Source organism: Aquarana catesbeiana, linkage group LG11 (genome assembly GCF_042186555.1).
Source record: "Aquarana catesbeiana isolate 2022-GZ linkage group LG11, ASM4218655v1, whole genome shotgun sequence".
NCBI lineage: Eukaryota > Metazoa > Chordata > Amphibia > Anura > Ranidae > Aquarana > Aquarana catesbeiana.
Genome location: NC_133334.1, coordinates 3,578,386 through 3,594,768, shown reverse-complemented (window position 1 = coordinate 3,594,768; position 16,383 = coordinate 3,578,386). Strand labels below are relative to the sequence as shown.

The 16,383-nt window shown below is 53.2% G+C and overlaps 1 protein-coding gene across 2 annotated transcripts in view; it reads left to right on the top strand.

Moving 5' to 3' along the window:
• The first annotated feature begins 1,753 nt into the window (after window positions 1-1,753).
• Window positions 1,754-16,383, top strand: part of NUCB2 (nucleobindin 2) — a 202,963-nt gene continuing 188,333 nt past the window's right edge. For both annotated transcript variants that reach the window (XM_073603953.1, XM_073603954.1), the window contains exons 1-2: window positions 1,754-1,913; window positions 10,577-10,684. In XM_073603953.1, coding sequence (XP_073460054.1) covers window positions 10,655-10,684 — 30 coding nt within the window. In that variant the 5' untranslated portion in view covers window positions 1,754-1,913; window positions 10,577-10,654. The remainder of the gene's footprint in view (window positions 1,914-10,576; window positions 10,685-16,383) is intronic.

Here is a 16,383-nt window from a genome sequence, read left to right as displayed (position 1 = left end):
GGTAAAAAAAAAAAATTATAATTTTTTACTTTTTTTTTTTTTTTTTTTTTTTTTTTCACACTATAATTGCTTATATCTGTGCATTTTACAATTTTTTTATTTATTTTTTTTAAGAAACTGTTTTTCTGACTGAAACCTCGGTGTTTACTATTGTGATTGGCCACAGCTCATCACATGGCACAGATGTGCTGTGATTGGCCCTGTATCTACCATGTGATCACTATGACCAATCAGAGCTCATCACAACAGTACACAGTGGATGGCATGTAACAAAACACCATCATTGTTTACAACTGTCATGTCATCTGCTGTGATTGGCCACAGCAATCGCCTGTCACTGGCAGTGGGCCGGTACAGTGATCTGATTGGCCGGGGGACACAGCGGGGTACATATCACATCCCACTGACAGATGAATGTAAAGATAAATAATGCCGGCAATCAAAAAATGTTTAAAAAAAAAAAAATCAGCGTGGGTCTATTCCCCCAGTCCATACCAGACCCTTGTCCAAGTATGGTCAGAAAAATGGGGGAGGAGACGAGCGAGTACCCCCCCCCCCCTCCCCCCCCCCCACATGAAGGTGGGGTTGCTTTGGGGCAGGGGAGCCCCTCATCTCAAAGCACCCCTCTTTTTCTGACCTGCTGGGCTGCATGCTCGGATAAGTTTTGTTTTACTTTCTAATGGAACTAAACGAATTCCATAAGGAAACAATATTAGTGACATAATCGATCTGTACGAAACAAATGTTTCCATTCTGCACATGTCGTCTCCTCCATTCACATCGGATCCCGCGTGGAATCACCACCATTCCAAATCGCTGCACAACACGGGACACATTAGCGATGCCGTTACTGCTTAATGGCACCCCAATCAGAGTGATTTTGGCAGAATTGTCACGCGGTGAATTGGCTGAAATTGCAACATGCATTGCTTAAAAGACCACGAGCTTCTTTTGGGTCACAGTGCGGTGCGCTGCGATTTGTCCCTCTGGTCAGGGAGGTGATAGATCGACATGTAGTTTTAAGATGGCTTTTAAAGGAAATGCTCCATCCTACGCGTTTTTCAATGTGATGTCGTCTTCGGGCACGTTGAAACGCGTAGGGAAGAGCTTTTATGGGCTGATGTCATCCCATGCAGCCTGGTTTAGTGGCTGGAGCTGATGGTGTTTGCAGGTGATATGCGGGTTCTCCTCGGTGTCCGGGCGACACCTCACAATGGAAACGCGCTGTACTGTCTTTTTAGCAATAAAACAAAATGATTCGATATTATTTGGCGCCTTTTTTTTATTTTCTCCATATTTGGTCTCAGATGGGGAGATGAAAGTTGTGCTGGATTAACCCCGTGGGAGATGGAGGGTAATTTATTTGAATATTTCTCTTGGATTAGGAAGGCGGGGTGTATACTATGACATCATAGACCGCAAACTGTGCGCTGTGTGTGATTGGACGTTATTTGTGGGCGGAGGATACAATAAGAAGACGCACATTAGGACTTTGAGCTCTTTATTTGTGGAAATGTTGAGTTTTCTTGTTCCACCAAACAGTTTGGAACTTTTATGAACTTTTTGTTGATTTTACTTTTTTTAATGGGTTAGGGGTTAATTATTTATTACCCAGTATTCTCTTATTGAATGTATTTATGATTATTTGTATTTATTTTACTTTTATTCATGTAGCGGTCGTAGTTGTCGCCCCCCCCCCCCCGTTCATAAATGGTATTGTCTCCACACAGAGTTATAAATGTCTTCCTGAACGTGTCCCCGGTTCTCTCCTCAGATACGATGGCGATGGGCGGGACCCGGCGGGTTGCTGTTGGCGTATATCCTGGTGAGGGCGCAGGCGGTACCCATAGACACCGATAAGACCAAAGTGAAGGTGGGGGACCCCGGAGGAAGGACACGAGGCTGAATATCCGGTAAGTGAAGGTCAGGACAATCCGGCTCTGAATCTGGGAGCCCGCGCATGCGGCAATATGCAACGTGTGTATCGCAATAAACGTTTTCAGGCGCCCCTTCGCTGCGTTTACATCTGTGGGTGAGGGGGGGCCTCAACTTTATTTTTTTAGGGGATTTTTTTTTGTGCTTGGGTGTAACTTTAATTTTTTTTACATTAAAAAAAAAAATAAATCCATGATGGTTTGTGGTGTGTGTGTGTGTGTGTGTGTGGTGTTTTTTTTTTTTTTTTATTTTTTTTTGGTTTTAATTACAGATTTTCTTTAATGAGACATACGAGATCTAAAGGTCCCCCAATATCTCCTCTGTGCTCCCCTTAATGTAATGCACATTGTCCTGCAGAACATTCTATCCCGGCCATACTGGTCATCGGGGGACCTGGAAGTGACATCATACACAACACAATGGGGGAGGAGAACGGACGCTCCTCCCTCCCCTCTACCTGCAGTACCCACTATGCCATTCCCGGGCCTTCAGATGGGTAAATGTGTTTTTATTTCCAAGTATGAAAAATAAATTACCTGCCCGGCACCCAGAACTTTATGTCCCCGGTGTGGCCGCCCCCCACAGACCAGTATTGGGGTTCATTCTCCCCTCTTCTGTCCCGACACAACCCCCCCCCTCTACTTACAGTGCCGGACACCCCCCCCCTCTACCTGTACAGTGTGCCGGGGACACCCCCCCCCCCTCCTACCTGTACAGTGTGCCGGGGACACCCCCTCCCCCCTCCTACCTGTACTGTGTGCCGGGGACACCCCCTCCCCCCTCCTACCTGTACAGTGTGCCGGGACACACCCTCCCCCTCCTACCTGTACAGTGTGCCAGGAACACACCCTCCCCCCCTCCTACCTGTACAGTTGTGCCGGGGACACCCCCCCCCCCCTCCCTACCTGTACAGTGTGCCGGGGACACCCCCCCCCCCTCACCTACCTGTACAGTGTGTCGGGGGACACACCCATCCCCCCCTCCTACCTGTACAGTGTGCCGGGGACACCCCCCCCCTCCTACCTGTACAGTGTGCCGGGACACCCCCCCCCCCTCCTACCTGTACAGTGTGCCGGGGACACCCCCCCCCCTCCTACCTGTACAGTGTGTCGGGGACACACCCTCCCCCCCCCTCCTACCTGTACAGTGTGCCGGGGACACCCCCCCCCCTCCTACCTGTACAGTGTGCCGGGGACACCCCCCCCTCCTACCTGTACAGTGTGCCGGGGACACCCCCCCCCCTCCTACCTGTACAGTGTGCCGGGGACACCCCCCCCCTCCTACCTGTTACAGTGTGCCGGGAACACAACCCCTCCCCCCCTCCTACCTGTACAGTGTGCCAGGAACACACCCTCCCCCCCCTCCTACCTGTACAGTGTGCCAGGAACACACCCTCCCCCCCTCCTACCTGTACAGTGTGCCAGGAACACACCCTCCCCCCCCCTACCTGTACAGTGTGCCGGGACACACCCTCCCCCCCTCTACCTGTACAGTGTGCCGGGGACACACCCTCCCCCCCCTCTACCTTGTACAGTGTGCCGGGGACACACCCTCCCCCCCCTCCTACCTGTACAGTGTGCCGGGGACACACCCTCCCCCCCTCTACCTGTACAGTGTGCCGGGGACACCCCCCCCCCCTCCTACCTGTACAGTGTGCCGGGGACACACCCTCCCCCCCCTCCCTACCTGTACAGTGTGCCGGGGACACCCCCTCCCCCCCTCCTACCTGTACAGTGTGCCGGGGACACCCCCTCCCCCCCTCCTACCTGTACAGTGTGCCCGGAACACACCCTCCCCCCCTCCTACCTGTACAGTGTGCCAGGAACACACCCTCCCCCCCTCCTACCTGTACAGTGTGCCGGAACACACCCTCCCCCCCCTCCTACCTGTACAGTGTGCCGGGGACACACCCTCCCCCCCTCCTACCTGTACAGTGTGCCGGGAACACACCCTCCCCCCCTCCTACCTGTACAGTGTGCCGGGGACACACCCTCCCCCCCCTCCTACCTGTACAGTGTGCCAGGAACACACCCTCCCCCCCCTCCTACCTGTACAGTGTGCCGGGGACACACCCTCCCCCCCACTACCTGTACATGTGCCGGGAACACACCCTCCCCCCCTCCTACCTGTACAGTGTGCGGGGACACACCCTCCCCCCCTCCTACCTGTACAGTGTGCCAGGAACACACCCTCCCCCCCCTCCTACCTGTACAGTGTGCCGGGGACACACCCTCCCCCCCCCCCCCTACCTGTACAGTGTGCCGGGGACACACCCTCCCCCCCTCCTACCTGTACAGTGTGCCGGGGACACACCCTCCCCCCCTCCTACCTGTACAGTGTGCCGGGGACACACCCTCCCCCCCCCTCCTACCTGTACAGTGTGCCGGGGACACACCCTCCCCCTCCTACCTGTACAGTGTGCCGGGGACACACCCTCCCCCCCTCCTACCTGTACAGTGTGCCAGGAACACACCCTCCCCCCCCTCCTACCTGTACAGTGTGCCGGGGACACACCCTCCCCCCCCCCCTACCTGTACAGTGTGCCGGGGACACACCCTCCCCCCCTCCTACCTGTACAGTGTGCCGGGGACACACCCTCCCCCCCCTCCTACCTGTACAGTGTGCCGGGGACACACCCTCCCCCCCCCCCCCCCCTCCTACCTGTACAGTGTGCCGGGGACACACCCTCCCCCTCCTACCTGTACAGTGTGCCGGGGACACACCCTCCCCCTCCAACCTGTACAGTGTGCCGGGGACACACCCTCCCCCCCTCCTACCTGTACAGTGTTCCAAGGGACACACCCCTCCCCCCCTCCTACCTGTACAGTGTGCCGGGGACACACCCTCCCCCCTCCTACCTGTACAGTGTTTCGGGGACACACCCTCCCCCCACCCCCCCCCCTCCAACCTGTACAGTGTGCCGGGGACACACCCTCCCCCCCCCCCCCCCCCACCTGTACAGTGTGTCGGGGACACACCCTCCCCCCTCCTACCTGTACAGTGTTCCGGGGACACACCCTCCCCCCTCCTACCTGTACAGTGTTTCGGGGACACACCCTCCCCCCCCCCCCCCTCCAACCTGTACAGTGTGCCGGGGACACACCCTCCCCACCCCCCCCCCCCCACCTGTACAGTGTGCCGGGGACACACCCTCCCCCCCCCCCCCCCCTCCAACCTGTACAGTGTTCCGGGACACACCCCCCCCACCTGTACAGTGTGTCGGGGACACACCCTCCCCCCCTCCTACCTGTACAGTGTTCCGGGGACACACCCTCCCCCCCCAACCTGTACAGTGTGTCGGGGACACACCTCCCCCCCTCCCACCTGTACAGTGTGTCGGGGACACACCCCCCCCCCCCCCTACCTGTACAGTGTGCCGGGGACACACCCTCCCCCCTCCTACCTGTACAGTGTTCCGGGACACACCCTCCCCCCCCCCCCCCAACCTGTACAGTGTGTCGGGGACACACCCCTCCCCCCCCCCCCAACCTGTACAGTGTGTCGGGGACACCCTCCCTCCCCCTCCTACCTGTACAGTGTGCCGGGGACACACCCTCCCCCCCTCCTACCTGTACAGTGTGCCGGGGACACACCCTCCCCCCCTCCTACCTGTACAGTGTGCCGGGACACACCTCCCCCCCTCCTCCTGTACAGTGTGCCGGGGACACACCCCTCCCCCCCTCCTACCTGTACAGTGTGCCGGGGACACACTCCCCTCCCTCCTACCTGTACAGTGTGCCGGGGACACCCCCCTCCCCCCCAAACCTGTACAGTGTGCCGGGGACACACCCTCCCCCCCCTCCTACCTGTACAGTGTGCGGGACACACCCCTCCCCCCTCCTACCTGTACAGTGTGCCGGGGACACACCCTCCCCCCCCCCCTCCTACCTGTACAGTGTGCCGGGGACACACACCCTCCCCAACTCCTACCTGTGCAGTGTGCCGGGGACACACCCTCCCCCCCCTCCTACCTGTACAGTGTGCCGGGGACACACCCTCCCCCCCTCCTACCTGTACAGTGTGCCGGGGACACACCCTCCCCCCCCTCCTACCTGTACAGTGTGCCGGGGACACACCCTCCCCCCCTCCTACCTGTACAGTGTGCCGGGGACACACCCTCCCCCCCCTCCTACCTGTACAGTGTGCCGGGGACACACCCTCCCCCCCTCCTACCTGTACAGTGTGCCGGGACACACCCTCCCCCCCTCCTACCTGTACAGTGTGCCGGGGACACACCCTCCCCCCCTCCTACCTGTACAGTGTGACGGGGACACACCCTCCCCCCCCTCCTACCTGTACAGTGTGCCGGGGACACACCCTCCCCCCCCCCCTCCTACCTGTACAGTGTGCCGGGGACACACCCTCCCCCCCCTCCTACCTGTACAGTGTGCCGGGGACACACCCTCCCCCCCTCCTACCTGTACAGTGTGCCGGGGACACACCCTCCCCCTCCCCTACCTGTACAGTGTGCCGGGGACCACACCCTCCCCCCCCTCCTACCTGTACAGTGTGCCGGGGACACACCCTCCCCAACTCCTACCTGTACAGTGTGCCGGGGACACACCCTCCCCCCCCCCCCACCTGTACAGTGTGCCGGGGACACACCCTCCCCCCCCTCCTACATGTACAGTGTGCCGGGGACACACCCTCCCCCTCCTACTTGTGCAGTGTGCCGGGGACACACCCTCCCCCCCCCAAACCTGTGCAGTGTGCCGGGGACACACCCTCCCCCCCCCCCCCTACCTGTACAGTGTGTCGGGGACACAACCCTCCCCCCCTCCTACCTGTAGTGTTCCGGGGAAACCCCCCCCCCCTCCAACCTGTACAGTGTGCCGGGGACACACCCTCCCCCCCCCCTCCAACCTGTACAGTGTTCGGGGACACACCCCCCCCACCTGTACAGTGCGTCGGGGACACACCCTCCCCCCCGGGACACACCCTCCCCCCCCTACCTGTACAGTGTGCCGGGGACACACCCTCCCCCCCTCCTACCTGTACAGTGTTCCGGGGACACACCCTCCCCCCCTCCTACCTGTACAGTGTTCCGGGGACACACCCTCCCCCCCTCCTACCTGTACAGTGTTCCGGGGACACACCCTCCCCCCCTCTACCTGTACAGTGTGCCGGGGACACACCCTCCCCCCCCTCCTACCTGTACAGTGTGCCGGGGACACACCCTCCCCCCCTCCTACCTGTACAGTGTGCCGGGGACACACCCTCCCCCCCTCCTACTGTAGTGTTCCGGGAACCCCCCCCCCTCCAACCTGTACAGTGTGCCGGGGACACACCCTCCCCCCCCCCCTCCAACCTGTACAGTGTTCCGGGGACACACCCCCCCCACCTGTACAGTGCGTCGGGGACACACCCTCCCCCCCCTCCTCCTACCTGTACAGTGTTCCGGGGACACACCCTCCCCCCCAACCTGTACAGTGTGTCGGGGACACACCCTCCCCCCCGGGACACACCCTCCCCCCCCTACCTGTACAGTGTGCCGGGGACACACCCTCCCCCCCTCCTACCTGTACAGTGTTCCGGGACACACCCTCCCCCCCTCCTACCTGTACAGTGTTCCGGGGGACACACCCTCCCCCCCCTCCTACCTGTACAGTGTGCCGGGGACACACCCTCCCCCCCTCCTACCTGTACAGTGTGCCGGGGACACACCCTCCCCCCCTCCTACCTGTACAGTGTGCCGGGGACACACCCTCCCCCCCTCCTACCTGTACAGTGTGCCGGGGACACACCCTCCCCCCCCTCCTACCTGTACAGTGTGTCGGGGACATCACCCTCCCCTCCCCAACCTGTACAGTGTGCCGGGGACACCCCCCCCCCAACCTGTACAGTGTGCCGGGACACCCCCTCCCCCCCTCCTACCTGTACAGTGTGCCGGGGGACACACCCTCCCCCCTCCTACCTGTACAGTGTGTCGGGGACACACCCTCCCCCCTCCTACCTGTACAGTGTGTCGGGGACACACCCTCCCCCCTCCTACCTGTACAGTGTGCCGGGGACACACCCTCCCCCCCTCCTACCTGTACAGTGTGCCGGGGACACACCCTCCCCCCTCCTACCTGTACAGTGTGCCGGGGACACACCCTCCCCCCCCTCCTACCTGTACAGTGTGCCGGGGACACACCCTCCCCCCCCTCCTACCTGTACAGTGTGCCGGGGACACACCCTCCCCCCCCTCCTACCTGTACAGTGTGCCGGGGACACACCCTCCCCCCCCCTCCTACCTGTACAGTGTGCCGGGGACACACCCTCCCCCCCCCTCCTACCTGTACAGTGTGCCGGGGACACACCCTCCCCCCCCCTCCTACCTGTACAGTGTGCCGGGGACAACACCCTCCCCCCCCTCCTACCTGTACAGTGTGCCGGGGACACACCCTCCCCCCTCCCTCCTACCTGTACAGGTGTGTCGGGGACACACCCTCCCCCCCCTCCTACCTGTACAGTGTGTCGGGGACACACCCTCCCCCCCTCCTACCTGTACAGTGTGCCGGTGGACACACCCTCCCCCCCCCCTCCTACCTGTACAGTGTGCCGGGGACACACCCTCCCCCCCTCCTACCTGTACAGTGTGCCGGGGACACACCCTCCCCCCCTCCTACCTGTACAGTGTGCCGGGGACACACCCTCCCCCCCTCCTACCTGTACAGTGTGCCGGGGACACACCCTCCCCCCCTCCTACCTGTACAGTGTGCCGGGGACACACCCTCCCCCTCCCCTACCTGTACAGTGTGCCGGGGACACACCCCCCCACCTGTACAGTGTGCCGGGGACACGCCCCCCCTTCCCCTCCTACCTGTACGGTGTTGAGGTTGAAATGGACTGATTATTATGGGATGGAATCAGTTTTTGGTTGTCTGTGTTTAGTACCGGCATATGGAACCTCCTCCTACAATCTGTCTATGGGGAGCTCAGACAGCTTTTGTCACACATTATATTGGTGATGTCCGCTCTGGGAATGAGGATGGGATCTCCGCTTAATGTAAGCGCTGACACTTGCTCCCCTGCAGATTGTGTAAGTTTTGACCACTTAAATAGAAATGAAGGGTCTATAATTGTTATCCTAGGTGTATTTTATATGATAGAGACAGAATATCAACCAAAAATCCAGAAAAAAACACGATACAAATGTTATAAATGGAGTTGCAGTTCTGTGAGTAAAATAAGTATTTGATCCCTGACCAACCAACAATAATTCTCCCCCCACAGACTGGCTACAGTAGGTGCTCATGTGGTACACAGATTAGTCCTGTCAATGTAAGAAGGTTCTCCTAACGACAACTCGTTATGTGTATAAAAGACACCTGTCCACAGAATCTCTTTCTTCCATTCAATCCTCACCATCATGGGGAAGACCAAAGATCTGTCAGAGGACGTCAGGGAGAAGATTGTAGACCTGCACAAGGCTGGAATGGGCTACAAGACCATCAGCAAGAAGCTTGGTGAGAAGAAAAGTGTTGGAGCGATTATTCACAAATGGAAGAAATCCAAAATAACCATCAATTGTCCTCAGTCTGGAGCTCCATGCGAGATTTCTCCTCATGGGGTGAGGATGGTCATGAGAAAAGTGAGGGATCCGCCCAGAACTACAAGGGAGGAGCTTGTGAATGATCTCAAGGCAGTTGGGACCACAGTCACCAAACAAACCATTGGTAACACAATACACCACCATGGATTGAAATCCTGCAGCCCCCGCAAGGTCCCCCTCCTCAGGAAGACACATCTACAGGTCCATCTGAAGATTGCCAATGAACATCTAAATGATTCAGAGAAGGATTGGGAGAAAGTTCTGTGGTCAGATGAGACCAAAGTTGAGCTCTTTGGCATTAACTCGACTCAGTGCTGACTATGACCCTAAGAACGTCACCCCTACAGTCACACGGAGGTGGAAACATGATGATTTGGGGCTGTTTCTCTGATAAAGGTACAGGCCAACTTTGCCACATTGAGGGACCAATGGACGGGGCCATGTATTGTAAAATCTTGGATGAGAACCTTCTTCCCTCATCCAGAACACTGAAGATGGGTCATGGATGGGTCTTCCAGCATGACAATGACCCAAAACATACCGCCAAGGCAACAAAGGAGTGGCTCAAGAAGAAGCACATGAAGGTCATGGAGTGGCCTAGCCAGTCTCCAGACTTTAATCCTATAGAAAATGTATGGAGGAGCTGAAACTTCGAGTGGCCAAGAGACAGCCAAGAAACCTTAAGGATTTAGAGAAGATCTGTAAAGAAGAGTGGACCAAAATCCCTCCTGAGATGTGTGCAAACCTGATCACCAACTACAAGAAACGTCTGACCTCTGTGATCTCCAACAAGGGTTTCTCCACCAACTACGAAGGGGATCAAATACTTATTTTACTTACTGAACTGCAGCTCCATTTATAACATTTGTATTGTGTGGTTTTTTTTTTCTGGATTTTTGGTTGATATTCTGTCTCTATCATATAAAATACACCTATGATAAAAATTATAGACCCTTCATTTCTATGTAAGTGGACGACCTTACACCATCCGCAGGGGAGACGATCATTATTTACCCCACTGTATAGAAATGGTGAGGTTGGTGCCCTCAGGATGGGGTGATTATTGATGCGGTAACTGAGTAATGTTGGCGCTCTCTCTTCCAGGACACGGGACTCTATTATGACAAATACTTCCGGCAGGTGGTGGAAATTCTAGAAACAGACAAACACTTCAGAGAGAAGATGCAGACGGCGGATATAGAGGACATCAAGGTAAGGGGAGAAGGTCAGGACTGACGGACGGGACCCAGTGTGGACAGGGACCCTGCCACTGAACTGTCATACCAGCTAGCCAAGCTGAACTTCTTTCATCCACATGTCTGACCCTGGAACTGTCTGCGTTGCCCTGTAACAACCAATCAGAGCCAAATCGACAGTCACCATACCTGTTGCTGCATTGCCTAGAGGCTGGTCTTCCTGGGGCAACTGGTGACCTGTGCCAAGGCGATGCTCCTGCAACCTCTTCTGAGCAGGAAAATCTTTGTACTGATTGTCACTAAATCTGAGCCTGAAAATCCGTTTCCCTTTCTGTCTCTTCCTGGCATGGGGCCAGGCGCTGGGACGGGACCAGACACTGGGACTGGGACGGGACCAGACACTGGGACTGGGACGGGACCAGACACTGGGACTGGGACGGGACCAGACACTGGGACGGGACCAGACACTGGGACTGGGACGGGACCAGACACTGGGACTGGGACGGGACCAGACACGGAACTGGGAGGGGACCAGGGACTGGGACGGGACCAGACACTGGGACTGGGAGGGGACCAGACACTGGGAGGGGACCAGACACTGGGAGGGGACCAGACACTGGGACTGGGACGGGACCAGACACTGGGACTGGGACCAGACACGGGACTGGGACTGGGACCAGACACTGGGACTGGGACCAGACACTGGGACTGGACTGGAGGGGACCAGGCGCGGGACGGGACCTAGAACCTTGTCCAAAGGTTTTTGTTGCAGAGAGATCACATCACAAAGACAAGTGCAATGTTTCGGCATCACGCAGGACCCTTTCATCAGACATGCCTGACGAGGGGGTTCTGCGTGACTCCGAGACGTTGCACTCGTCTTTGTGATATCTCTGCAATAAAAACCTTTTGGACGGTGATTGTAGCTCCAGGGTGTGCTGGCGAACATATGTACACTTGTCTCCAGGATCCAGCTGGTAATTTCTACAGCACCCACCATTGATGAGCCTCGTTTTCCAGGAACGTGTGCGGTAGGAATATAGACAAGACTGACCCAGGACCTGTGAAGGGCCACCGGGGCCCGACTCTGAGCAGTGCAGCACTGGTTTAATAATAACTAGATAACCTGTGCAAAAATCAAAAAAGGCTAAAATGATCAACAACAAGGCAACACTCAAATGTGTCCCCACATGTAGTGATAATTAATGTGCAGAATATGTGTGGCACTAACTCTAAATCAATTGAGTAGCAAATCCATATGTGTGCAAAACCGCAAATAAAATAAATTCATTAAAAAAAAAGGGGGGGGGGGAATATGACCCCCCTACTAGGCAATTGATTCCAAATCACCGGTGGTACAAATCTATAAGCTCATAATGAATATAGGTGAATATAACAAAAATAAACATACAAGCATAAAAACAAATTTGCTTTGCATAAATGAAGTTAAACAATATAAGTGAATATGAAACCGATGTTCATAAAAATCGGAAGTGAATATCCGAAGTCCGTTTTTCAATCAATAGTGCACATAACAATAAATAATATATTAAAAATGTGAATCACTCAAAAAGCTATAGAAAAAGTTTATTGTGTGTTGTGTTTTTTTTTTTTTTTTTTTTTTTTTTTTTTTTTTGCGTGCGTTGTCATAAAAACAAGCGAATAATTGAACATGACCTGTAATCCTAATAACAAGTGCAAATAATGTTATGTGACACAAATGATACAAACCTGACAGTGAAAACTGCAACAAATAAAAGTGGGGGAAGATGGTAGTTGCGCTGTGATGAAGGGGGGAGGGGGGGCTACAAAAATGACTAAAATGGCAAAGTAAACTGAAAAAGAAGAGGGCAAATAAATGACTGGATCCTATATGCTAAAGAAACATAGTGAAGATGCGGTGCAGTGCAAAGTTGCTGATCAACAAAGATATATCTATAATGTTACGGGCAAACAAAGCCTAATATATAAAAGGTCATTGTGAAACAGTGACTGCTTGAATGAAGCAAACCAAAAAATACATAAGCTAAGACAAATAGGATAAATAGTGATACAATGCAAACATATGTATGAGATAAGTCAAAAATACATGTGGGCTAGTGCCCCATTAGCAAAAGGCGTGCCAAATCCTGGTGGACTACAAGTGACAAATCCCTAGGAAAAACATAAATACTAGTTCTATCATCCAGTCCAAAAACAAAGCTTGTGATGAAAAACACAAAACAATTCCAATCGTGAAGGGAGGGGGGATCTTCAGTGAGGACACCTCCGTGTTTGCAAGCCGCTTACCTTAAAGCTGTAAGGTGTACAGCCGGTGTTGCAAATGACCCGCAGGTGTAGATGTTCCGTGTATACAGGTAGTGACAAATGATGAACATAGATATATCTATGTTGATCAGCAACTTTGCACTGCACCGCATCTTCACTATGTTTCTTTAGCATATAGGATCCAGTCATTTATTTGCCTTCTTCTTTTTCAGTTTACTTTACCATTTTAGTCATCTTTGTAGCCCCCCCTCCCCCCTTTATCACAGCGCAACTACCATCTTCCCCCACTTTTGCCTCATTTGTCCTGCTTTGGATCAGTACTTAGGTGTTGCAGCAGTGTCCCTTTAGCGTAGACCCTCCCCGACAGCGCAGGAGTTTCCACATTCACATTGCAACAAATAAGTCTTTAAATGAATAAATACAAGTGCAATGAACTCACTTAAAGCAGAGGTCCACCCTAAAAAAAAAAAAAAAAAAAAAAATACACAAAAAAGCTACTAAAAATATGGAAAAAAAAATGGAAAAAAAAATGTTACCATAAATGGCTGTTGCTAAGCAGATCGTCCTAATCTGCCACTTCCTATACCACGGTGATCTTCATTCCTCTCCTCGTTGTGTTGCCTTCTGGGGAAGGGGGTGCGCTGTGTTCTGGGAACTGTGTGTGTCCCAGAACACAGCCGGCCATTCACAAAGCGCCGCACGACTTGCGCATGCGCAGTAGGAAATTGGCAGTGAAGCCGCAAGGCTCCACTGCCTGTTACCCTTAGTTTGAATGGCGGTGCCAGGACCCGACCCAATGGACAGATCGGCCTCGGACAGCCAACATCGGGGGGAACCCTGGACAGGTAAGTGTGCTTAACAAAAGTCAGCAGCTACAGTGTTTGTAGCTGCTGACTTAATTTTTATTTATTTTTTTTCAGCTGGCCCCCCCGCTTTAACAATGGGGGGGGGGAGATCACCACCAATCGGTAAAAAAATATGTCATCCATGTACATACTGCTGTGCCTGATATCAAAGTCCATCCATAACATAACTCCAGTATATTCTGTGTGGAAATAGAAATTAGATGGCTGCTTACCAGATCCTGTTAGGATTGAAATGCGCCAGTCAGATGTTATGACAGGAAGGAATCGGCTGATGGTGATCGCTCGCTGGAAATCGGGGGAGGGGGACACCGCTCTCCGTGTTCGGATGATGGCGGTTAAAGGAGGGAGGATAAAAACTCCTAGTACATTATCATTAAAACAAATGAAAGTTTATTGAAAGTATTTCACTTACAGAAAATTAATGGATAAAAGGCAGACCATGTCAGCATGACGGCCTGCACTACGACCCGTGCATCTCCACACCACACCGCCAGCTCCTGTCCGACGCATTTCTCCTGAATAGACCTCAATGGCATAAAGACTGGAACATACAAATCAAAGTTTATAGTCCAAGTGTAAAATGACATCGGCTCCTTGTGTGTTCACACCCCTCCCCCCTGCACCATCCAGAGTCCCCCCAGTGTGTTCTAGCAGTTCCCCTCAGATGAAGACCCCAAAAGTCTAGCAGCACTTTTTTTGATTAGTATACAATCTTGCAGCGGGTCGCTATGCAATCTCCTCTCCAACCACAAACTCAGCACAGAGTAGTTACATAGCAGGTAAGGATGAATAAAGACACCAGTCCATCCAGTACAACCAGTGCCACGTGTGTCTATATCATTTCCCATATCGCTGTATGTTGTGTTCTCTAAGATGTACATCCAAGAGTCTTTTAAAGATATCCATCTCAGCGTCTCTTCTCCAGAGAGAATACATTTTAGTGCTTGTAGTCCTTCCTCATAAATGAGGTCCTCCAGGCCCCTTATTCATTTGGTTGCCCTTCTCTAGGAATTCAAACGAAGCGAAAAATACTCCACGGCTCAGGTAGGTTAGGCTGATAGACCGATTGTAATGGGGCGTACACACGGTCGGACTTTTCAGCTACAAAAGTCCGACAGCCTGTCCGACAGACTTTCAACGGACTTTCGACGGACTTGCGGCGGACTTTCTAACGAACAGACTTGCCTACACACGATCACACAAAAGTCCGTCGAATTCGTACGTGATGACGTACACTGGACTAAAATAAGGAAGTTCATAGCCAGTAGCCAATAGCTGCCCTAGCGTGGGTTTTTGTCCGTCAGACTAGCATACAGACGAGCGGATTTTTCGACCGGACTCGAGTCCGTCGGAAAGATTTGAAGCATGTTTCAAATCTAAAGTCCGTCGGATTTGAGGCTGAAAAAGTCCGTTGAAAGTCCGGAGAAGCCCACACACGATCGGATTACCAGCCAGCTTTAGTCCGTCAGCGTCCGTTGGACTTTTGTAGACGAAAAGTCCGACCGTGTGTACGCGGCATAAGAATTCAGATCCTCCGAGTAGAAAGAGCCCCAGGTGCTGGCTAATGCTGAGACAAGTAGAAATGGAGGAAGTAATCTGGGTGGCCGCACACCGGACAAGATGAGAAGTGCCTTTATTGATAAATCTGGATCATGGAATACACAAGACACTATGACAGGAACGTACAGGAATCAGCTGACGCGTTTCACACTTACGACAAGTGCTTACTCATAGCTGACAAACATTGGAATGAGAATCACATAGAACCCCACATGTTTTAGACCAGGTGACCATATAATGATGTGAGAAATGAAGAACAGCTGAAAACCAAATGTGAATAAATGGTGATAAGAAGCCTTGTCTTTATAAAGCATGGATTGAAAGTAACTAACAAGTAGATACAAACTGACAGCATTGGTAACATAGTAAACCTCCGTTCTCGGCCAGGACCGGAAGGGATGTCGCCTGGCTCCTCCCAACGCGGGGGGGGCAGGCGACATTGTCATTTTTTCAATCTATGCTTTATAAAGACAAGGCTTCTTATCACCATTTATTCACATAATTTTATTATTAACTTCAATCTATTCATCGTTAATATATTTACATATATACATAGCACATAACTTTATTCATTATTCACATTTTTGGAAGGATTCACTTTTTCTTTTTTATTCTGTTGCTTATACACCATATTATCATGGGAGTTCCCATCCCACAACCCGCTCACTTGTCAGCAGGTGTTGTGACCTCACACAGTTGGTTTTCAGCTGTTCTTCATTTCTCACATCATTATATGGTCACCTGGTCTAAAACATGTGGGGTTCTATGTGATTCTTATTCCCATGTTTGTCAGCTATGCTGCACTGCACACATGTAATGAGTGAAGATCACAAACTGTTGTGTGTGTTTAGCTTTATGCGGAGTCCCTCCTTGTTCACATTCCTGTATGCAGATACAGACAACTGTATGTAAAAAATAAAATGCCCCCCCCCTCCCCCAATCTGTATGGCTCCTCAATCCGTGCTCTTTCAGTCTATGGGGCGGGGATTATATTCTTGTACATTTCTATAGGACGGCTCTG